Raw genomic sequence first — 24,561 nt, forward strand, 5'->3', positions numbered from 1 at the left:
TCAGGAATTTTGTCTGGCTCATTATACACAGAAGGTGCCTAAAACCAGCTTGTGTACCCCATATCAGTTTGGAAACCTGCACTTCACATGGTAGAACCTTTTACAACAGGGATAAATGCAGCCTAGAGAAGTATCCTGGTTCTATGACAGCTTCCTCATAAAAAGCTGTGCTTCTTTCTGAAGGTTCATAATGGATCTTTGAGAGTTATTAAATGATCTAAGTAATAAAAAATTATCTTAAAAAAAGTCCTTATAAAGGGGCAAGCCTTCGGGACAGCAAAGCTAGCAATGTCATCTGGACATCAAAGTTAGAATTTTAGATCTACCTTTTACTTCTACCTCTGCTGCTGAAACTTTTGTGTGGCATTTGTGCAATTCATGTAACATTTCAATGGCTCCATTTTTTAACAGATAAAGTAGGAATAATGTTATCCATTAGTAGGAGACTGTGAACTACTCTCACGAGTTCATAAAACTTGCAATCTTGGTTTACATTCTTCTGGACGTGCAAAATTACTGTGCTCACTCTCTCTCCACACACATTGGACTCTGAAAGAACATCTAACTCTAAAGTCCCAGTTAAGCAAAGCTTTGTTTCATTTACTCTATTAAATACACATGGCTACTCAGACGCTTCAATTCAAACGTTTCAAATCAGTTCTTTTTGAACTAGGCCTAGAGAAAAGACATATTATTACAAACAAAATTGGATGACTGAAAACAGTGCCATAACCCTCTATGATCATGAATTATCTACTGAAATATTAATAAAAGCTGATTTGTATGGTTTTGTGTTAATTCTTTCTGGTAAATTACCCTCTCTCTTTTTGTATAGATGAATCACAATTCCTTTAATTGAATATAATCTCAATTTAGTCAGAAAAGCCTCTCTATTTTAGGGTACTGCAGAAAAAAAATGGAGATGTGAAGGGCAGCAATGCATATATAGCTTGTTAAAAAATTGAGTAACTGAAATCAAAGGTTTTTCTGTGCTAACATCAGAGGCAATAGTCCAAATACTCATCAGTGTCAACAACTGCAGATTATGCAAAATACTACAATTAATCATTCTGGACATATGTACTAACATAGTTCATGATGTTGAAAAAAGGGAAGGGATTCTGGGATTCTTCCAAGCCATTTTGAAATGGAACTTCAGGGAGATGAGGTTTTCCAAAGAACATGAATTGGATATAGCTTCCTGCAGAGAACATGCCATTTGGCAGGGACAACTATGTCTTCCCTGCATGGCTGCTCAATGTGATTGGCACTGGCCAGTTTACTCCATGCAAGAATTCTTCTTTCAACAAAGCTTTAACTGGCTTTAGTAGTCCTTGTTCCTGCACTTGTCCAGCTAGATGTGGCCCATATCCCATGATGATCTGTTCTACAATTTATTATTATTATTACATTTATGATGAACGTTCTACAATTTATTACCTGTCCACTGTTCTAATAGTGGAAAAAACAGACCTTTCTGAAGAAGTTAGGAGAGACCATTAAGATACTTGTCTCCTCTCACACATCAGCTCTTTTTATTTGGTCACTGTGTATTAACTGTGAGCATCAACAGGATATTTTTAGTCAATTTTAATACATGCTGTTTAGAACTGGATTGTAGAATGTTAAAGATACAACCAGAAAATGCTTCAGATGAAGTCTCACTACAGTGTGCTTTCCAAATATTTACATGAATTACAGATTCTGAGGCCATCTAAATCCTAAAAACTCAGTTTCATATAACCAAATAAACATATCAAAGACAAGAGGATTTTCATATGGCATAGAAGCAAAACATTAAAATGAGGACAAATAGAGGCTTTAATTGCCACTATATAGGGAAAAAAACAAACAAACAAAAATACTCATTTAATGCAGCCTAATTAGCACTATTGAGTTAATCCTATTTAAAAATAAAAGCTAGAAAGATTGACTATATATTTCCTTTTGAATCCAAAGATATTAGAGGTCAAATGAATGTGCCACTCTACAAACAACCTCTGAAATTCTATTAGAAGTGAAAATCATGAAATGCAAAATGCAAGTCAGCCTGGAACACAAAGTAAAACCACACCAAAACCTGACACTTTTTATCAGGTCACTCTTGATAAGAAAGTCTGGATTTACCACAGATTTCAAAAGAAAATAAAAATTAATAAAACTGAACAGCTGCTTTTTCAAGTATACTTGAAAAATTTAACCTTTCCACATACCATTAAAAACCCACATATGAAGAATATTCATTGGAAAGTAATACCTTGCAATTCTAAAAGTTAAAAAAATCAAGGGAGTCCAAGAGATTTCCATGGAAGTATACCACCTGTCCAAAGAAACTGCAATAACTATGTGAGAGAAGACATTTTTCCTCCATGTTGAATGAACCTTTCTAAAAATAGTTTCACCCCACTAAAATAGCAAAACTCTCCCTTTTTAGAATGCTTTGCAAATTGGTTTGTGAGTAATAAGCAAAACAATCTTTTTCACTACCAGGAGATTTGTAACAGGCAAGGGATAGTCTATTCTGATCCTTTCCCATTTGGGCAGCAGAATCAGAAATCTTCTGAAGGTAAAAGCCTCAGCTCTTTCTTTTGCTGGCTTAAAAGTCAAAATCTATAGCAGCTCTTCTACATATTTCCTACATAAAGAGTTTTCAAGATACTGAAATATACCCCGTTCCTTAGCCTTGAATTGTATCACATTTTTTCACATTAGACCTGCATGTCTGTGTATAAACACATATTGGACAGATTACTACATTTTTGTTCTGGAATGAAAACACAGGGATTTTCGTGCTAGTGCCAAGAAGAAATAACACTTGGCATGGAGCACATCCAGTCAATTACCATAAGTTACAGATATTTATTATTAACAGAGGTGGTTTGGGACTTCATTATTTTGCATTTAAATCTTTGTCTGGACATTAAAAGTGTGAAGATTTTTGTTTTCAAGCTCTTCTGTTCAATTTTTTTTTTCCCCTCCAATTTTTACATTCCTTAACCTCTCAGTTACTATCAAGCCAATGGCCCATAGATAACCCTGTAACCTATAAACTTTCTATGTGTCACACACAGAGACAGACAGAAGTGTGTTGGCTCTCAGTTTTTCTCTTTATCCTAACAAAAAGTTCAAGATAATTAAACTCTCCTTTTATGCATATGATTCAAACTAATGCTATTGAATACTGTAACATGAGGCTTGGTTAATATCAGTATCTTTGATTTTTCATTTAATTACTATGTATTTAATGGAAATTCAACTAGGATAGCTAATGACTGAAAATACATATTTTATATTGTAACTGAAATAGGCCCTCTGTATTCTGTGATAATGTACCTCATAATAATAAATGCTTTAATTTCCAAGGTAACGGGAGCATTCTATGAGAAATTTGTCAGTATGAATTAAAAGAGTATACAACTTAATTTTCTTAATCCCATCACAAACTGGTTGCAGAAGGAAACAAAGAGCAGTTGTTTTCAACTACAGTAAATTTTCTGTTATGTTTTAGTCTAATAATTTGGGAAACTAAAAGTTTTCCCAAGTCACTCAAGTCAAGTCTCAAGAGTGACATGGGAAAAAAATAACCCAGGAAACCTGCAGGGCCAATGTGTAATCCCAAATTTGTAAATTCGAGGGAGCTTGGGCTTTTTTTAAACCCTGAATAATTCCTGGTAAATAATACTTGAATTTTCCTTAAGCTACAATGGCCAGGCTAGGACAAACTCTAACTGAAGCAGAGATGATAGGAGTAGAAAGTGGATGTGGAATTTAGTGGTGTTAGGTCATAGGCTGGACTTGATGATCTTGAAGGTCTTTTCCAGCCTTGGTGACTCTGTGATTTTACTCCTACTGTAAAACATTAGGCTAAAGTTTGAATACTAAGATAAATTCCCACAGGTGAATAACTGGGGCCAAAACCAGAAGAAAAATATCTTCTTGCACAGTACAATTTAAAAATAGACTTTAAAATACCACTGATTTAATGAAAGAGGAAAAGACTGAACTTAAGAAAGACATATGGTCAACTGCTGCTTTTCACCATAGAATCAACAAATTACTATAAATGTTTAAAAAACTCAGTGGGTAAAGTTCCATTAAAATTTTGCCACACAAACAGAAAACAGTCAACTGCATTACATCCAGGTACAAAATGAACTTACTGCAAAAAAAGGTGCTCTTATTTACTATACAAAATTGCACTCAGCTGATAGGTCAGGTCAGTATAAGCTGTTGCATAAAATATAAAAGGCTCAGTCCTGCATTATCTATTTCCCACCATTTCTGCTATGAACTACAGATACAGGGTATCTCAAATTTGGTGTTTTCCTTACAGAATCTTGCCCCCCTCAAGCTGTAACTGTTTGGGTTATGACCGAACTAAATTGCTGCTACATTCCAGATGTAGCATTCAAGACTTGGATTTAAGGTGAAAAAATATTCCATTAAATAGAATTATACAAAACTAAACACTTCCTACCAAAATAATGAAAACCTTGGTTCCAAAACACGGAATCCCAAAGATTAATTTAAGTCAAAAAGGCTTCTGCAAGGAAGATGCAAGAGAATGCAAGGAAGGAATATTTAAAAACAAACCTAGGAGTTTGTTCCAATAATGCCAGGCTTTTTATGCACATGTTTTCTCTTAAATAATATTAAATAAATGTCAGCTGAAGTGCTTTCTGTACACAGCCAGAGAAAGCACAAGCAAAGGGAAGTGTATTATGCTGATCAGCTGCACGGAACCCTTTACTGCAACATTAGGATTACCTCAGCAACATTACTTTTTAATTTGAATGGGATAAAGCAGGAGGAAAAAACAAAAAAAAAAAGGCATTGGTTGGTTAGTTTGGGAACATTTCTTCTCTCTTGTTAAGAGGCCACAGCATCACAGCTAGGATTACTTCTTTTCCCTCTCTCTATCTAGGCTTTTCAGTTTCTTTTCCCAGTCGAATCGGAAGCAGGGGAGTGAAAGGGGCAGCTTCTCTCCAGCTCAAGAAGCTTGGCCCGTGGCACAGGCATTTGCACGAGAACTTGAGACACAGCTCAGTTGTTGGCTCTGCCAGCAGACTTCCTGCGTGTCCTTAAATCCCTTTGTGCTTTAATTCTCCTTGTGAGAGACGACAATGATTTCCTTGTTCATCTTATCAGCTGTCATTTTTTTTCCAATGGAAAAACTGTCTGCTCTGAGTGATAGTGTACATACACATGCTATATTTAACTGCATGAAAGTTCAATCTTGATTAAAGTATTTAGGTGGAATTGTAAATACCGGAAAAAGTCACAGATAATGTGACAAATACCTACTGTTCATCTGGGGGATGGGAGGGAGAATATGAGAAACACTGACTAGGCTATGTGGTAGTTTGGTTGTTTTATATTCCTGTCATTTCAGCACTGAATTATACAATCATTAAAATACATCTGATCCACTCACAAAAAATCTCATTTTGAAAAGAAAAACCCTCTATATTATCACGTCAATATAACTTATAAATACCCTGCTAGAAATCTTTAACTTATAAAAGTTCTCCATCACCAAGGGCACAACTCCACCTTCTTATTGTTGTTTTATTTTTCCTTTTAATTAAATTGCTGTTATTCTACCATAAACAACAACCTGAAAAGAACAGATACCCATTCAAAAGTACCATCTAGTATTTTCACATGCCTTTACAAAACCACATTATTCTCAGATCCTAGTTTTTCCTGCCTGAAGGGGATTCTTGTTGCATTATGACTGGATTATAGCAGACCAATTTGAACACACCAGTCATACAATCCAACTGCCCCAGCATTTGACATGGTATCAATATCTGGCAGCTCAGTCCAGCTATACTTCTCATAATGAAGCTTTCTGCACGGAATGAAACTTGACATAATTAATTTTTTTAACTACTAAATACATCAAGATTTACACATTGTATTTCATGCTTCATGTTTTATTGTGGTGTTTCATGTGCCCATCAAATCAACAGAGGTGAATCCTATCCCTTACAGACCGAATGAAGATCCTTTCATTTAGTGAATTGTGAAGTAGAGGTCAGGCTTGGTTAATTCTGTCCAGGAGAACAGCAAGTATTTATTAGAGAGACACAGTGAAAACCTCCTTCATTATTCCTCGAAAGGTAATGGTTACAAAGTCGCTATTTAAGAGGCACTGCAGGGTAAGGACTTTTTGTCTTGGGGGAGCTGCTTCTTTTTCTGATCTAAACCTGTGGATCACCTGGCAGGAGTCCAACTTCTGACCTGAATCCTCTTCCTGTACAGATATTCTCTAAAACAGATTTGTCAAAGGTGTGCTGATTTTCCAAGAGCCCTGTTCAATTTATGCAAATCAGTCCTTACAGATACAGTTATTGAACACACATAGCTTCTCATGAGTGTCAAAAGAACATTCTGAGCAGTTACACAAATCTGGATCTCCTGCGTTGGCTTCAGAAATACATCCTGCTTACTTCCCAGCTAAAGAACACTCCTAAAGAACATAATTCTTCCCTTGGTATGAGAACTCCTGTCAGGGTACAACTGCAACAAAAGACAGGGGGAGTGGGCAGGGGAACTACAACTAATTATATATTAAGAAAATATTACCTATAAAAAAAACTAGATATACTCAAAACCCACTGATGTGTTGTTTTTTTTTTATGCCTACCTTCTGCAAATTACTCATTTGCAGTTGTGGAAAACAAAGGAAGACTACTCTGTAGCATCTTGATATCATCTAGCTTTTTAAAACTAGACAAAAACTTCAATAAACGTCCTTAGGGAAAGGAAGGAGAAAACTGCAAGTCAATAGCTAGTAACATTCAACCTGGAACGCTGTGGCTACAAACTACTTAACGAGCAGATGAGCAACTAAGTGTTTTTGTTTCTCTGTTCCAGGAACCTGGGATTGCAGGTGTGAGTGCTGCTCTATCTTTATGGGTGCTTGTTTCCCAGGTTGGACATCAGAGGAACAGATTTAACTTCTGCCCTTCGCATCTTCACCAGCAGAACAGTAACACACTGATTTTCACTACTGTGAGAATACACAGCTGAACAAGATTTTTCTTCTGAGTGAATTCTAGGCTAGACCATGCAAGAATGGAACCACAGGGGAAACTAAAATCTTCAGCTTTTCTAAAGGTCTGGCAAAGGCTCCTGTCACAGCTGGAAGAAGCAGCACAATGTTTTCTACCGTCATATTGTTAAACTCCACCAGGAGCAAAATATGTTTTAACCATTCCTCTTCCCCTAGCCTAGATAGTACTTCATGCCTGAAAAATTATGTAATTTGTCATTTTAAATGCTGTGATGCCATCGTTATCTGTGCTTGAATGTCTAACAAAAGAAACAAAACACAACTCAACAAACAAAAAGTGTGGCAGTTTTACTGATATCCTCTTAATCTGAGCGAAATAAATACTGTGAGACTTCTGTTTCATTTTGTGTTTCAGGATTTGGTTTTTTTGTTTGTTTTTCCATACTGAACTATCTCTCTCTTGCAATGAAAAGAGCAAATAAGGGATTATAATGAAGTTATAAATATCCTGCAGTTTCTCCCACCACTGCTCATTCTTGGCTGGGATCCCGGGTCATTAGCGGATGTCTGTGATTCCATGTGAAAGGAAAGTAAAGAACAACAACATAAAATCAGTAAGTTTTATTGTTTAAGGCAGCAGGGACAAATATAAATTCTCAGCTGTGTCTCTGAAAATAACTGCCCATTAATTTTGTGAGAAGACAGGCAATGCAGATGGAAAAATTGTTTCTCAAGTTTATTATAAGGGGGTGGGAGGAAAAAGCAGTGATCCAAACTTTTCAGTTATTCAGTAAGGTCTAACAATTGTCTGCAATACTCAGACAAGAGCAAAATGACATTATCAAGATTAGATTTCTGCTTTTTTTCCTTCAGCTGGAAATAGGTATTCTCTTCTTATGTATCAGCTAATTCAAGTTAATATTTTTGCTATTAGATCATTAGTTCTTAAAATTACTACACTGGAAAACAATTCTTAAGCTTATAAAACATGCTTTCCTTGTAATAAGCTCTTTTTTCCACCTTCATACGTGAGACAACATTGCCAGAATAAAGTAAAATTAAGCAAAAGAGATGACAGGACATTGAAAATACTAATTTATATCAACAATTATTTTAAAATACCAGAAGAAATTCTACAAGGCCAGATTACATTTGTAAAACTATGAGCAACAACTGAATTTAAACAGCACCCAAGCCTGATAGGCTTCATTTCATGCTGCTGCTGAAAGTAAATTTCCTGTATTTGGCATTGCCTAATGTGGGAGAACCTTGCCAGCATTCACAGAGTTCACCTGTGCTTGGTCTCAACTGCATCTGAAATTTCAGCTTTTGACAACTATGACAGCTTTGGAAAAAATATACGGTAACTGTTAGAATAAAGTGTGTCTTGAGTTCCATCTGCGCATATAGTACAAGCTAACAAAAAGCCAAATCTTCCTGAAAAACTGAAAACTCAGAAGTTCTGATTTTAAGACTTTCACTGAAATCTGACGCATAAAAAAAATATTCTCTTTAGGCTTCAAAAGACTTCAAAAAGGCACAAAAAAAGCAGCAATGAAAGCCACTTGAACACTGTTTCATTTTGAAACTGATTTTTCACTGTCCAAGCTCACAGCATTAAAAATCAAAATTTTTCCATTTTATACTCAATTGTATTATTAGCAGCATATGTTAAAAAAGGTTTCAGAATTGTTTCCTTTTAAGTGTACAAGTAAATACAATTATATCTGTCAAGGCTGGGATGAAAGAATCTGTGTTCTGCACTCAGCAATCAGAAGCAGTTAAGCAAAGGCTTCCCATGTTCTCTTGCTCTGGTACACTGGTTGTCTCATTAAACTCAGCCAGTGAAAAAACAATCTGCTGACTCAAGTTGTTAGAGATGAACTATGGAAGAGCCAACTTTTAACCTGATTCTACAATACAATATAGACATCTATTTTGTTTATAATTTGGGATATTAAGCAAGCTGTAGCAGAATTTTCTGTTAATAAAACAATTCAGGTCATCTATAAACAACTCTTTTTATGTCATTTCTATATGAACCAAAAGTGTTGCCACTTAAGACTACAAGAATAATAATTTTTTAAAAATCCATATTTTAAATCAATTATGTCTTCATAATTGCAGATACAAGAGGTTTTAAAGGACACAGTGTTACACAGTAATCACTTCTAGTTTTGTCTTTTGCAGGAATGAAAAAAAAGTTCTATGTATTCCTGCTAGTTTCTAGCAATAGACTTAGGCCTAAATCTGTTTTAACTATTAGAGGTACTTTTTTAATGTTTCTTGTTTCTTTAAAATAAAGACATAAAAGTACATGCCTTCAGATAGGAAAGTTTGGCCAGCTTTCAGAATATGTGCAGGGCTTATTGCCAAAATAAGAGGTTGAGAAAAAGATACTCCGTCAACCCCATTTGCATACATGTATATTTCATTGTACACTTAAAAGAAGGGCCAAGAATCTTCATTGAGCATGATTCACATGGGAGGGATCTGGTATCACTGTTCTCACAGGTTGACATATAGTGGTGATGTTTCCACATTCAGTTGTAGATGGTTACTTACGTTCACAATAAACAGAACAAGATTACATTCCATATACTGTAATGAACAATAAATTTATGAAAATGACATACAGTAGAATGTGAGACAACACAAGCATTGTGCTGTACCAAGCAGAGTGAAACACACAGAAATGAAGTAAAGGAAGACAACACTAAGCAAATTTCAACAATCCTCTGAAATCTTTGTGTTTTGAGACCTAATGTATGTCTAAGGCATTGACAGTTCTTTTGACTTACTGCTGAATTCAAGTTTAAGTTAAAATATCAAAAGCTACTTAAGCCCAGGCTTTAAATTACCTAATTCTTCATATACAGGAATCAAGAAGGTTGCTCATTTTTTGAACATGAACTGAAAATTCAGTGTCAGTTTCAGGTTTAGAGTTATAAGACACATTAGAAATAACTAAACCAAAAAAATTAAACAGGAACAACCAACAGCCTTAGACTGCAGACTAGAAAATTTCCCAGTCCTTACAGAAGTTAGATGATTTCTGGCTTTAAAAGACTAACTAGCTCCACCAAACCCATAAACTTGACTGAAATTTAAAATTAAGTGCTAGAATATGAGAAAATCTCACAGCTTCAGTCACTCCCTCATAAGAAAATCTGCCAAAAATACTGTAAAGGTGCACAGTATTGATGATACAATCCATGTATACACTCTTAAAAATGTAGGTCTGTGCAGGAGAGGGATGTTTGAAAATTCAGCATAGTAAACACTTGCAATTACAGTAGAGCAGAACCTGAGACCTATCTTAAAGTTAATAGATGTAGTTTGAAAGGAAGGAAATCCTTACAGGCACAACAACAAAACAAAGAGGAAAACATTCGTTGCCATTCAGCATCTTAGGAATATAACCTATCCAGCAAAGATTGATTCAGATAGTCCATTCCAAAACTTATTAATGAACTATTTCCCATGACAGTGATATAGTCTCGTAAGACATATTTCAAAATACACCTGCCAATCTAAAATACATCATCTCCCCTGCTTCAGCTGAGAATGTCCCAGCATTATAACACTGAAGTTATAAAGAGTGAGAAACTGTTCATAATAGCATGGATATCTGGTGGTAAGGAACCCTAAACTGACATTCAGGATTTTGTTTTTAATGTGCTGAGGCTACAGTAAATGTTTCTAGACTGAATTAATTTTATTCATCTTCACTCTTCCTTACACCATTTATGAGCACTGTGAACAGTGCTACTTTAGCAAAAATGCCACAACTGAACAGAGAGGTTAATTCTGCTTTTCACATATGAGTTCTCAAGGGCAGACTTTTTGTTGATGAAAAACAAAACAGTGTTGGGAGTCAACATGCAGGTGCTTGGATCTAGCCAAAAGGATGATTCATTCAGTTTGCATTCAAGGCCACACACACATCTGTCTGAGGCATGTATCTTAGTTAACAGAAAAATAGAGAAGTTAGCTACTTGTGAAGGTAAATAAATAAAGCAAGGACGAATCTATAAACAAGGACAAATCTTTATATTATTTGCCATACTATAAAGAAACAATTGGAGCTCATACCAAACCTGTAAGCTATCATACAGGAGACAGGCATATTATTTAGGTTTTTCATGCTTTAGCTACTTATGCATGCAAGCCCAAGCTCATGGCTATGACATGTCAGAAACATGGCACGTTTTCAGAAGGAAGCAAAATGGCTGTGTTGAACTTGATCACAGCTGCTGCCCTAAACATATCTGACCATTCAATACCAGCACAGTCCTGCCCCACAAAATCTTTCATAAGCCAGCTGCCTGCTAAAATAACAACAACAAAAAAACCCTAATCCATAAGGTAAAACCCCCAAACCTGGACCAGTCTCCTACTAAAAGTCTATCAGCATCTTTTCATGCAGTGACTACAGGACTCGCAGACCAATACGATTGTGGGGTCTTAACAAAGTTCAGACTAATTTTTCAGTAGTTTCAGTTCCCAAAGACCAGCCTAACAGAAGTTATTCATACACATGGATAAGGCTGGAGAAAAATCTTTAACTCGATGTTAAAATGCCATCTTGGTAGCAATCCACTGCTGAATGAACTTACAGATCCCTTCAGTACTATTTAGGGACTTACACAGCCTGCCTACTGTAAAGAACGTGCTCTGTATATCTAGTAAGCAAGAGTAAGTGCCAATCAGGAAAACAAAATGAGTGTGTGTATGAGCAATAGCAGACTGACCAGCTGAAAAATCTCATTTCATTATTAGTGAAATATTTTCTTGATTTCCCCCAACTTGTTACCAATATTAAGCTTAATCCTTTTATGTACTCTCATTTCACCTTCATATTTGAAATGTATCTGCTTAAAACTATAGTTGCATATGAATGCATATGCCTATATAATTATTTCTAAAAGTTAACTCAATGCCTCAGTTATTTAAAACTTTTTTGTGTGTCCTCCAAACACACTGGTTTTAATGTAATACAAGGTGAACTGATTGTTTTTTGTCTTCTAATAAAGCCTGCTTTGAAGTTTGCAATTATTCAATATAATTCCCAGAGATGTTGTCTGCAACAAAATTTTGGTATTACCAGAAATAATTATTTCATTTGATCACAACACAACAGCTGTGCTGCTGGCAAAAGATATATGTCATGCAGTCAAAGTAGTTTCCCTCCCTCCATCATAATCCATTATGTACTGATCCAATTACTGCACAAAAAGCCTTTTTCTTATATCACGCTCTCCTCTTCTCTCTCACTCCGGGTTGGAGAAAAGAACGTAGTGGATGGAATGCTTACTGCTTTTCAAATATTTCATGCAAAAATGCCATTTACACCCACAGCCACCACCTCCTTCTTTCTCCCTCCTTTCACATCAAGACAAGAGAAGGGTTAGGAAGAGAGAGAAAGAGATCAAATTGAAGGATTTTTCAAGGCATTTAAATTAGAGCTTTCTTATGTTATAATTTTTAGAATTAAGCACATATGCCAGATAACAGATTTCTAATTTGTCTTGGAGAATTCACAAAACAATAAAAAACTTGAATCTCACAGTGAATGCATGGAAGTGCCACAAACTCAGCTTAGAAAGGAAAGGTGTCTCAGTTACAGTTCTTCAGAAGTGTGACCACATTAGCACTTTCTTAAAATGGGGAGCAAACACAGTGACTTAGGCTGATGAAGAGTTGAAAGAAAGATAAGTTGCAACGTTTTGCTTCCAAAAATACTGTTGTGTAACTTCTCTAAAATTTCTACATTAACTTGTAACAAAAATAAATACATAAAAATCAAACAAGCCCCTCCAAAACCAAAAACCTTAGTGTCATACTGAAGATCCTGCCTATTAAAACAAACATATCTGTTTCTTCTATTTTATTTTCAGTTACACTCTGACAGCGAGGTAGGAAAATCATCTGCCTGTCTGTCCCTTTCCTCAACTACTTTTCTTAGCTGGAAGTAGTATAAAACTTGACTATGCTTGGAACTCAAATGTGATGGAACACAATTATAGTACTTTTAAAACAAATTAGAAACAGAAAATTCTGTTTCTAGGGGTCATGTGCATTCATTCACATGCACTATCAGTAACTCCCAATTCTGCCTTGGACCACAGAAGAAAACCTGATCTTCTCAATGAGTATCTTTATAAGCAAATATAAAAATAATGTGGTCATGTGTTTGAGTGGAATGGAGTTTTTCTCAGTGCACATGTGCAATGGACAGACAGGTAATGAGAACCTGAGTCACTTGTTATGTAAAGTCTAGAAATAACAAACCTTTAATTTAAGCACCGTCTTGCTTTTGAAAAAAAGTCTTGTGAAACCTTCAATGGTTGAAATGCCCAGTGGGACAGCACAAAAAATGAATCACAGTTATTCTTTCACCTACATTAGGAAGCCAGTGCTGAACTATGGTGAGGTGGGGGGTGAGAAAGTCAAGAAATTAGGACCCGTTACTGACATTTGCAGTAAAAAAAAATTTGCAGGTTTTCATACCCTTACTGCTTTCTCACTGTAAAACCATTCTGAACCTCTGTGCATTCCCATATTTCTTAGCTTAACCTCACAGACCATCACCTTCCCATTTAGCCATGGGTTTTTGGTTGAGTGCTTTTATGATTGCATCTTGGAGAGTCCAAGGAGGGTCACAGCATTACTGAAAATCACAATATTCAGAATGACACTGAAGGAATATTCAGACCTGCATAAAGCTACTGCATTATGCCAAACTAAAATGAAACCCTTGCCAAGTCAAGCCCAGAATTGTGAAATTCCTTGATTAATATGAATATAATTTTTTTCATTATTTTTAAAGCCTGAGATAAAGATTCAAAGTCTAAATTACTATTTCCCTTCTAAGCATTGTCCTCTCTATTTAAAGGATGCACTGAGGTACAAAAAACAAGCTTGAAATCTACAAGAGAAGTTTCTAGAAAAGCAAGTCGGAGATTTACATTCCACTTACATCAGTGCAAGTTGAGCATATAAGTACTTTTCTGGATGTCATTGTGTCTACCATTCAAAGCTATTAGTCATGGGATATATTCCTCTTATCAAAAGGAACAGATTGCTACACTTCAGCTATCTATGGCAACTGCTGTGTGCAAGTACCTGCTTCTACATCCTGTGGGTCAGCCTGCCCACTGCAGTTGCTGTGCGTGCACAATGACCGGATGGGTAGGATGGCTGGAGGGAAGCTGAGGACTGAAGCTATAGCAACCAGCAATAAGAATACTTAAAGTCTGCATGTGTTCCTGTAGCTTTAAGAATACTCTTGTGCAGGATACTCTTCAGATTTTTATTAACTGCATTGGCATTAGATCACGCTGAGATATTTTTTCTTTTCAGCAGAATTTAAATTTAGTCCCATTTAGTTCAATTTTGCAACTGTTTTAAACATTTTCCATTGCTTGGTGGAGATAGAAAAGACTTGACGAAACAGGTGTTTTAGGTTTTACAAAATAAACTCTAAAGATCAAAACAGACTGTTACAGGATAAACCAAAATTGAAATTTAAATTAGCTTAAATTTAGATGTTTGTTTGCAGGACAACTAGAAAGGTATCAAAGCACCTACATATTAACTGTCATGTTCAACCAGCAGAATGAATCAGCAAGTTTGACTCTGCCTATAAGAATAAAAATTATAAACCTAATTATCATTACTATATCATTACCACACATCATTTTTACTGCAAAATGAACATATGCCACAAATGTATTAAATCTATTAAAGGATAATCTGAAAGTTACACAATGGCCAAAGAGTGATGGATTTCCAACTTTGTCTTTGGAAAACAATCCAGACCTACACACAGCTTCCTGAAGACATCTGTGGAGGATAGGGGAGGGGGGAGAAGGAAGAAGTGGTCACCTTTGCACAACATGTCTCCCTTTACTAAAGAAGGTTTTGTATTGATACCAAACTCACCTCCCAAAAAAAACTCAGCAGAAGAATGCAAGGAGACACAGTGAAACTGCTTCATTGTGTGCACACAAGAAAGTGGAGGTGCAGACATTCTGAATTCCCTGTCTGCAAGACTAAACTGATTCCGCAGCAACACAGCACAGAGAAAAGTGAGCAGTTTGTCTCAAAAATGGCAGGAAAATAACATCACTTGATTACTCATTTCTTACAGGGTTGGTTGTTTTTTTTTGGTTGGTTAGTTTTGGTTTTCTCTTTTGTGTTTGTTTTTTTTAAAGAAAGCATAACTGTATCTCGACAGTGATGGTTTGGAAAATAATTCCCTCATATATGACCATGGAAAACATGTGACAAATTGCAAAGTGAAGATCAGAAAAACCATGCATCACCTTTTTCTCTTAAATGCCTGTAATCTTTTAGAATTTCCTTTTGTTTCTCATTTGATATTTTGCCCATCAAATGTTCTGTTCCTGTCCTGAGATAATATTTATGTTACCTGTTCTTTCTCTAGTCCCACACAGTTTTTTTCTGCTATATAGCCCTAATGTCTGGCTCATCTCTCTGTACGTGATTTAGCACATTTCCTTCCCTTCTTCCTGAAGTGGCTGGTAGCAACTCTTATCTTAGGGTATTTCTTTATCCCTCTATTCTATTTATGCACCAACAAATCCACCTAGGGAAAAAAAAAAGAGACGGCAGGCTCTCCTTTGGAAAGAATTGCACATTTGTACAAGCAAATTAAAACCTCAGCTTAATATCAATGTGAAGTATTCAACTGCCCTGTGAGAAAACAAAAGCAACACTTCTTTAAAATAGTTTATATTTTGTACTCTGTTTCTGCCAGCTTTTTGAAGGGAAAAGCACTTCCAGTTTCAGTGCTATAAAAAAAAAAAAGGAGTAAACATACATGGTCTGTCACATGGGCATTGCAGGGCTTACTAGTTTGGTTCAGTTCCTCTTTAGAGTACTGTATTGCAAAGGCCTGCTCTCCCCAAATTAAAGTGAAAAAAATAGCTTTTTAAAATTTTTATTTTACATTAAAACAAGGCAATAAAATTTATATTGACATAAATGTATTAGGGGAAAACAAAAGAGGTGGCAACATGTATTCTCCTTTTGACAAATAGAATACAGGTGGAAGAGAAAGCACAGTTTTTATAAACAGAACAATAAATGAGCTTTTCATCCCAACATTTGGAAGTATTTACACGTGTATCACTTAACCCTGTCACAAGTTCACAAGTACCTGCGAAGTATAGTATCAAAATATATAGGGAATAAAATGCATTGTGTGGTCATCTCTGAAATGCAAGGGACCAGAACCTGAAATGATCAATGTTAACACCTGGAAAAAACTGAGAATTATTCAGAGAAGCAGATTTGTATCTTTAAAATAATATTTTTACCTAAAACCTACAATTTTCAGCTGTCTCACTGTCGTTTTTATTCTCACAGAAACTTTAACAACTGAAGAAACTGTTAGAACTTCATTTTAATATGTCCATCCAGAGGACAGCGAAAGGACAGCTTACTAAACAATAGCATTCTACAAAAATGAGGGCAGATACTTTTATCTATTGTTCATCCTCAGCCAATGCATCAGTCATGTAGGATAGCAGTTGGCAGGACATCATCAAGGAAAAAGTAATCCAAGGTCAGCTCATGAAAGAAAGCTTTTACTGGATGACAGTGTGACCAAATCCCCTTTGGCTGCTGATAGCATCGTTGCTATAAGGAAGCTTAGAAACTTCAAGATCAGCACTAAAGTGATGATTCAAAACATGGAACTAGTACAATAAACCTCATTCATACAGCACGGAGGGGCAAATAAATGCACAAAAGCGTGGTATTCCAGCAGCCTTCTTCTCAAGGACATTTAAAGTATGCATTCCTGGTTCTATAATCAACAAGACAGGTAACAAGCCCAAGAAATTTGCTCACAACTCCAGGCCTTTCAAAGCACCAGTCCATCTTTAAACTTCCCTTCACTCATGAAAAGGGTCCATCAAAGGCCCAAGAATGCAACGGTTACATGAAGCAGCACTGGACATCCTTTCATCAGGCATGAGTAAGGAAACTACAGCCCGTTACTTAATTTCCTATGTATTGTATGATGACACAAGACTCACTGCAGTGTCTGAAAGGCAATCAAAAAAAAGCTGCACTGTCTAGATTGCATTTTACATTCTTTTTCAATTGTACTTTTATTTAATAATGACAAGAACACAAATAAAACCCACTCTGTAGTCCATATTTATATTTTCCATTCAGGAGTTCCAATAATTTTTCATACCAAGTAGAGATAAAGCTGACTTGGCAGACTGTATTTATCAACACTTCATCTGCTAAGCCATTTCAGCTGGAAAGCCAGCCATATTGTCACCAGTTCTAAGAAGCACACTTCTCAGTGTGTTGTGAGAAAAACTCATGAAAGACATATAATCCAAATAAGCAAGTAGGATAATAAAAAGGAGGTAAAACTCCAAGACCCAAGAGTTCAGCATTTAAAGATTTGTTATTTCTAATTGCTAAAATGGAAGTTTATGTAGTGCTGAGTACTTTAGAACTAGACAACATTCATTTTTGAACACTGAATACACACTTCCCAAGTTCCCAAAATCTCTTTCACAGTACTACAACAAACAGGAAACATAACAAAATAAAATAAAATAAAATATTGTTCTGGTAATTTCCAAATTTGATAGTTTTTCAAACATTGACTCCCAAAAGTAAAACAATCCTGTTCTTATGACTATCAGGAATAACTATTTCATGGGACTATCTCATTCTTCTGTGACACTTTCTGAGAAAAAAACCCACAATTACACAAATTGGAATTTCAGAAACAATTGTAACTGGTAACAGACAAAAATGAAATAATTCTGAAGAAAAAAGAGCAGCAAAAGCTTATTTCAATGCTGATATATGTGATTGGATGCATACACAGAGAAATCTTTGATAGCTTTACCACACATGATATTTATTTATTGATAATACATGCAATAGTTTCTTCTTTATTAATAAAAATTTGCAGTTGTATCCTATTTTAATACCAAATCCTTCAACTTTCTTATTCAAACAAACTTTGAATCTTTAGATTAAGAGGTGACTCCATTAGCTGTATGAGATTTCTGATACTTAAGCAAGAAAAAGTGCTCAGAACAATACACTGTAAATAAAATTTACTACTGTTAAATATGCCATTACTTCACCATTAATCCTTTCAGCAGCATCACCTTGACACTTCCTTTCACTTTCTAGACTTTCCCTCTCTAGAACCTGATTCCCCTTCCCCTCCTCCAAAATTCTGATTGGTAGTGATCATTAGTTGTGATCATCTGAGGACTTTAGCTTAACAGAGTTGACAGATATAAGGAAAGTGTGTTCATCAGTTGATGAACAAGGGATTTGCAGTCCTACTGCTCCCACTTAAGATAAAAGAATTTAGTAATGTGGCATTATAAAAAAAACAGGATAAAGATAGATGCAGAAAAGCAAGTGAAATTTTATTTATCCTACATCTCAGTCTCTTCCTGTAGGTGTGAATACAAAGGACAAAACAGGATGGGAACTCAGCCAGGAAGGACAGCATCACTTACCATTTCCTGAGATGCATAGTTTGGATCTTCGGGATCAACTGACCAGTAGCAGTAATCAAAGCTGAAGGCCACAGTCCTTTCTCTAGAGTCCCAAGTGCCATTAAGCCTACTGTCAACCTGACAACAGAAAGAAAAAAGATGGAAAGGCCATTCACTTCACTTTGAAGCTGAACAAAAAGTACGCATTTAAAAACTAAAAGGAACTTTATCTAGGATCTGCATTGTGGAAAAGGAATGGCAAACGGTTTATCCTCTTTATTATATTTTATTTGATGCTCAGAGTGAGGAGGAGATGTACATGGCACACCTGCTGAAGAATTTTTTCTAAAGGGTCGTTTTCTACAGCTAAGATCCTCCAGACTACATACAACAAACCTAATGTAGTGAACCTTCACAACATCTGTTAGCAGAAAAGCTCTATAGACCTTCTTATATTTTTCTGTAATTTTTGTAGTTTCACCAAAAAAGTGCATCACAGAAATTATGCCAAAGTGAGAAAAAAAAAAACAAACAGTCTTCTTACTGCATAGTAGAAAATGCAGGTCTTTTCCTCTGTTCCCCCTTTGCTTTGTCATGGTTGCAAGCTAATTCTTCTGGCACTGGCACTGTGCACTACAAACCTAACCTTTATAAGTTAACAAGAATGGCAGCAAAGCCTTTCCAGCATAATAGTCAGAAATTGTGACTAAAATTTTAAGGGAAACATATAAGTCTTTCTGTATAATCTTGCCCAAGTGAATAAAGCAGATACACTTACAAACAGGAACTACACCTTGTTCTACTCATCCAAGGAGAGCAATGAGTCATAACATGACACACAGTTAACACCACCCACATGTAATTTAGACCTAATCAGTAATTTTATTGTAACCTTGACATTTGCATTAACATAAGCAGAAAAAAAGGTTTGTTATAATTCAGTACCTAAACAAACTCCCTCACTAATGGCCTCAGTAGCAAGAGGTGACAGTGCAGTCTGCCACACTACTGGATGAAGAGCACTGTAAGCACTGAACTCTACTACCAAAGGTGAGGTTTACAGGGAAAATTAATTTACAGGCCCATCTGACAGGCTTGTTTTGTGGTTTTGTTTTGTTTTTTTAAACCAAGAAAGCAAAGTGAAAGAGGACAAAACCAATTTTGTTATCTTTGAAGTAAGGAGGCTTTCTATATTTTAAACTCGGCGTGATTCTAAAAGTTGTCACATTGAGTTAAGCACAACCCAGGATTCCTTTCAGTAGAACTACCATCCTAAGGAGCCTATTGATCATCTTCAATAATGACATTTTCACCTCATAGCGATTCAGAAATTTTTATGCAATTACCTTTTATTTTCTTAGGTTTTCTGCAGCGATAGGCAGAACACAGCCATGAGTACTGCCTTCTGGCCACAACAGGCAGAAATATTTAAAAATACCCCTCTACCTCAGGAAAAACAGCCCATAGTCACAGGGGTGAATCAGCCTTTTGGCAAGAAGGATTTTCAACTACAAAGCGCACCTGCCCCCAATACAACAATATGAACATTTGTATATAAACATTAATTTATACATGAAATTGGATTAATCAAAGGCTGTCTAAATTTAGTTTATGCACAAAGCAAACTCACTCTCTTAAAAAAACTCACCAATTACGAAAACCCAAGGCAGAAAACATCCACAAGCCAGCCCTTGCATCTCCAAACAACCCTTCTCATCCTTCTACTCACAGTCTGCCTCACCACTGTGGTTTCCCCACTATCCCAAGGCAGCCCACAGTGCCTCTTTAAACATATAAAATGAAAAACCACTCTAGGTCTAAAAAGGCTCAGCTGGACCCAGTTAGGCAACCACATCACTGAGGCGCCTGTGAGCCAGGGAGGCTGCCTCAGTCGGGTGGTTCAGGCTCAAGGCCCAGATTCTCACAGCCCTCTTGAGGACAACCACCAAGAACAGACAGCATTGCACACAGAGAAAAAGGAATCGGGAAAATCTATTTGAGAAAGTAGTGAGTCTCAGACCCTGCAAATACAGCTTTTAAATTGAGATATACAGAAAAGAAGTGATTTCACATCCATGAGACCTCTCATATCACTAGTATTTTTCCCTCTTATTAAAAAAAAACAAAACACTTGCAGTAAATAGAAAAATAAGTTTAATTGAAACTAGATAAATAGTTTAAATCTTGTACTTCAATTTTTGCCACTGTTTATCCTCAAAACCTAATAAATTTTTTCTCTTGAACCAATAACACAGAATAAATATAAAGAAAAGGGAGGCAAGAAATACAAAATGCACCCATCTTCTAGGATCCCCACAGTAATCACAGTTATCCCACATGTCATTGATTTGCCTTTAAAGCAGAAACATGTTTGACAACATAAAATGTGTTTGTTCCCATTCTATTAATTTAGTGAAGGACTGTGGCAGCTTTAAGTAGTTCAAGAGTCTAAAACAAGAGAGTTGGTTCCCATGCACAGCAGCTCCAGAGCTTTGAGATGAAGGCAGCTACATTCACTTTATTCTTACAATTCTTGGTCTTTTACCAAGATCTGAAGTGTATCCAAATACTTTTTGCTTTATTTCATGCAAGTCAGTTGCACTCCGAGTGCAAATAGGAGAGGAGGAGAGACACAGGGAAAGAAATTATCCAGATGTTAGTAACAGCAAGATAAGCTCAAGATCATAAACAATTTTACTAACAGCTTTGAATGATGGCATGCAGTCAGATTGCAGCAGCTTTGACAAATACAAAATACAGAAAATGTAGCTACATGTTATATCCCATGTGGAAAAAAAACCCCAAACAAAAAAACAAAACAACCAACAAAATACCCACAGACTCAAACTGAAACAAACCCTGGCACACACACTTTTGCTGCAATTACTCTAGAGCTGTTTAAACTTCTGCCTTAATATTTCTATTAGAATGACACAATAGCCAAGTAAACATAGAAAAGCATGAGGATATCATCATCTTTATATGAGAAACAGATTACAACAAAAAGCATACCTTTATATTTCTGACTTTTGCCACTTTGCCGTCAACTTCTACAATCACTCTTCCTCCTTCTGCACTCTCTCTGGAAACAGAACACATTCAAAAATCCATTTAAAATATTAAGACACAGAAAAAAGGATGTCAAATTTGTAAACTCCAGAAATTTGTGTTTACTTTAACAAACTGCAAATCAGAAGGAGCTATAAAACAGATACTCATAAGACACTCTTTGACAGGAAGCAGCATTTGCAAATCTGCAGCCAAGTATCTCAATAGTAAAATAACAAAACAGGACTGTGGTCATTAAACAGTTCCAAAGTGATTGTCCTAAATACTTTGTCAGAATTTTATTTCAAACTAAGAGTTGTTGGTTTAAATTATGCTTACAAGGAAGTGCAGTGGAGCACGGGTAGACTGGCTGTGCTTTGTGGAGAACAGACCCATGTCCCAGACCTGTGAGCCACAAGCATTGTCAAGTCATACCACCAAATTTTTACCACATACTCCAAAGTGTTTGTTGTAGTCCCCAAAAAAGTACTCTTGGCAAAACAAAACTTATCCTGAAATGTAGTAGACAGGACTGTTCCATAAGAGCAAAGAACCACATTATTATTATATTTACTGTTTGCATAAAACTCCCAATGAACACAGCTATGACTGGCTCCTACAGCCACCTCCTACTTCCAAAGGTGAATCATATTAAACAAGAATGAAAAAAGCATGTAGTCCAAGCAAAGAAAACAATGACATAAACCCAGCGTAAACCTTACTTGTGGGCTGACAGCATGATATCTACTTGAAGTTAAGGATGCTCTTATTTATTTGCTGATGATACCAAGCTGTGTGGTGTGGTTGACACCCTAGCGGGAAGGGATGCCACCCTGAGGGACCTTGACAGGCTGGAGAGATGGGCCAGTGCCAACCTCATGAAGTTCAACAAGCCCAAGTGGAAGGTCCTGCACCTGGGTCAGCACAACCCCAGGCACAAATACAGGCTGAGGGGAGAATGGCTGGAGGGCAGCCCTGAGGAGAAGGACTTGGGGGTGATAGTTGATGAGAAGTTTGACATGAGCTGCCAGTGTGAGCTGGAGCCCAGACAGCAACTGCATCCTGGGCTGCATCAAAAGAAATGTGGCCAGCAGGGTCAGGGAGGGGATTCTGCCCCTCTGCTCTGCTCTGGTGAGACCTCACCTGGAGTTCTGTGTACAGTTCAGGGGCCCTCAGCATAGGAAAGACAATGGAGCTGTTGGAAAGGGTCCAGAGAAGGGGCATGAAGATGGTCAAAGGGCTGGAGCACCTCTGCTATGAAGACAGGCTGAGGGAGATGGGGCTGTTCAGCCTGGAGAAGAGAAGGCTCTGGGGAGACCTTACAGTGGCCTTCCAGTACTTGAAAGGAACTACAAAAATGTTAAACAGCCCTGGTCCCAGTACTGACCCCTTGAGGAACACCACTCATCACCTGCCTCCATTTGGACACTGAGCCATTGACCACAACTCTCTGGGTGCAGCCATCCAGCCAATCTCTTATCCACCGAGTGGTCCATCTGCCAAATCCATGCCTTGTCAGTTTGGAGACCAGGATGCCATGTGGGACAGTGTCAAACACTTTGCACAAATCCAGGCAGATGACATCAGTTGCTCTGCCACCATCCACCATCTCTGTAGCCTTGTTGTAGAAGGCCACCAGATTGTTCAGGCTTGACTTGCCCTTAGTGAAGCCATGTTGGCTGTGACCAATCACGTCTTTATTTTCCATGAGCCTTAGCAGACTTTCCAGGAGGATCTGCCCCATGACCTTGCCAGGCACAGAGCTGAGACTGACCGGCCTGTAGTTCCCTGGGTCTTCCTTTTTCCCCTTTTTAAAAAGGGGCTATGTTTCCTTTTTTCCAACCAGCAGGAACCTCACCAGACCACCATGACCTCTCAAATATGATGGAGAGAGGCTTAGCCACTGCATCTGCCAGCTCCCTCAAGACCTGTGGGTGAATCCCATCAGGTCCCATAGATTTATGCACCTTCAGGTTCTTTAGATGGTCACGAACCTGCTCTACACCTACGCTGAAGGGTAACTCACTCTTCCAGTCCCTGCTTTCACCTTCTGTGGCCTTTGTGTTCAGGTTGGAGCACATGCCAGAGAAGACTGAAGCAAAGAAGTCATTGAGGACCTCAGCCTTCTCAATATTCTGTGTTGCTACCTTGCCCTTTTCCTTCAGGAGAGGGCCTACACTCTCCTGGGAAGTCCTTTTCTCCCAACATACCTAAAGAAGCTTTTCTTATTGCTTTTAACATCCCTGGCAGGATTTAATTCTAGCAGGGATTTGGCTCTCCTAACCTGATCCCTGGCTGCTCGGACAACCTCTCTGTAATCCTTCCAGGAAATATAAAGACAGTAAAATACAAACAACGGAAAATAAAATTACTGTCCCACCTTTTTGCCACAGGGTAATATTTCCTCACTACACAGACAAAAAAGCTCTATGCAGCAGTCAAGTAGCTTTGTTCAAGACTCACATGACAAGAAAGTCACCAGCAAACAGGGAATGAACTAAAGTTTCCCCTTTCTCTGGCTGCAGATTCATGGCATACTTTATCTATCCTAACAGCAGGCTGTTGCTGCAATGGGCAATTTCTCTTCTCTGCTCCAACATCCCACATTCCTACTTCTTTTCTTGAATCTGACATAGCAATAATGCACCCATGCAATGACTCACATCAGCTGTGATCAGAAAACAAACACTCCAAAACCAATAATCAAGGTGCCACAGGGCCAGTGAGCCCTTCCAGACCACTGAGCACAGTGGTTGCTGGGTTGCTGAGCCAAAGCAAGTGAAAGGGCAGGAACATACAATGGTGAGAATGGAGACCCTCCCTTCTGAAGCAGCTCATTGCCAGAGAGCATCAACAAAACTGAACCTGCAGCTGTTCCCAGCTCTACCAACCATATGTTGAGCCTCGCTGTAGATATGCTTTTATTTCATCCTTTTAGGTACAAACCAGAGAATTTTGGGAAAGAAAGCAAGT

At 37.3% G+C, this 24,561-nt stretch overlaps 1 protein-coding gene across 1 annotated transcript in view; it reads right to left on the minus strand.

Moving 5' to 3' along the window:
• The window catches only part of STARD9 (StAR-related lipid transfer (START) domain containing 9), an 85,362-nt gene extending 61,243 nt beyond the window's left edge, over positions 1–24,119 (minus strand). Inside the window, exons 1-3 of the mRNA XM_009997763.1 lie at positions 24,052–24,119; positions 21,553–21,622; positions 18,562–18,678 (exon numbers count right to left, since the gene is read on the minus strand). Coding sequence (XP_009996065.1) covers positions 18,562–18,678; positions 21,553–21,622; positions 24,052–24,119 — 255 coding nt within the window. The remainder of the gene's footprint in view (positions 1–18,561; positions 18,679–21,552; positions 21,623–24,051) is intronic.
• Between the last annotated feature and the right edge of the window lie 442 nt (positions 24,120–24,561).

The sequence above is a fragment of the Chaetura pelagica genome, unplaced genomic scaffold, assembly GCF_000747805.2.
Source record: "Chaetura pelagica isolate M959 unplaced genomic scaffold, ChaPel_1.0 scaffold280, whole genome shotgun sequence".
NCBI lineage: Eukaryota > Metazoa > Chordata > Aves > Apodiformes > Apodidae > Chaetura > Chaetura pelagica.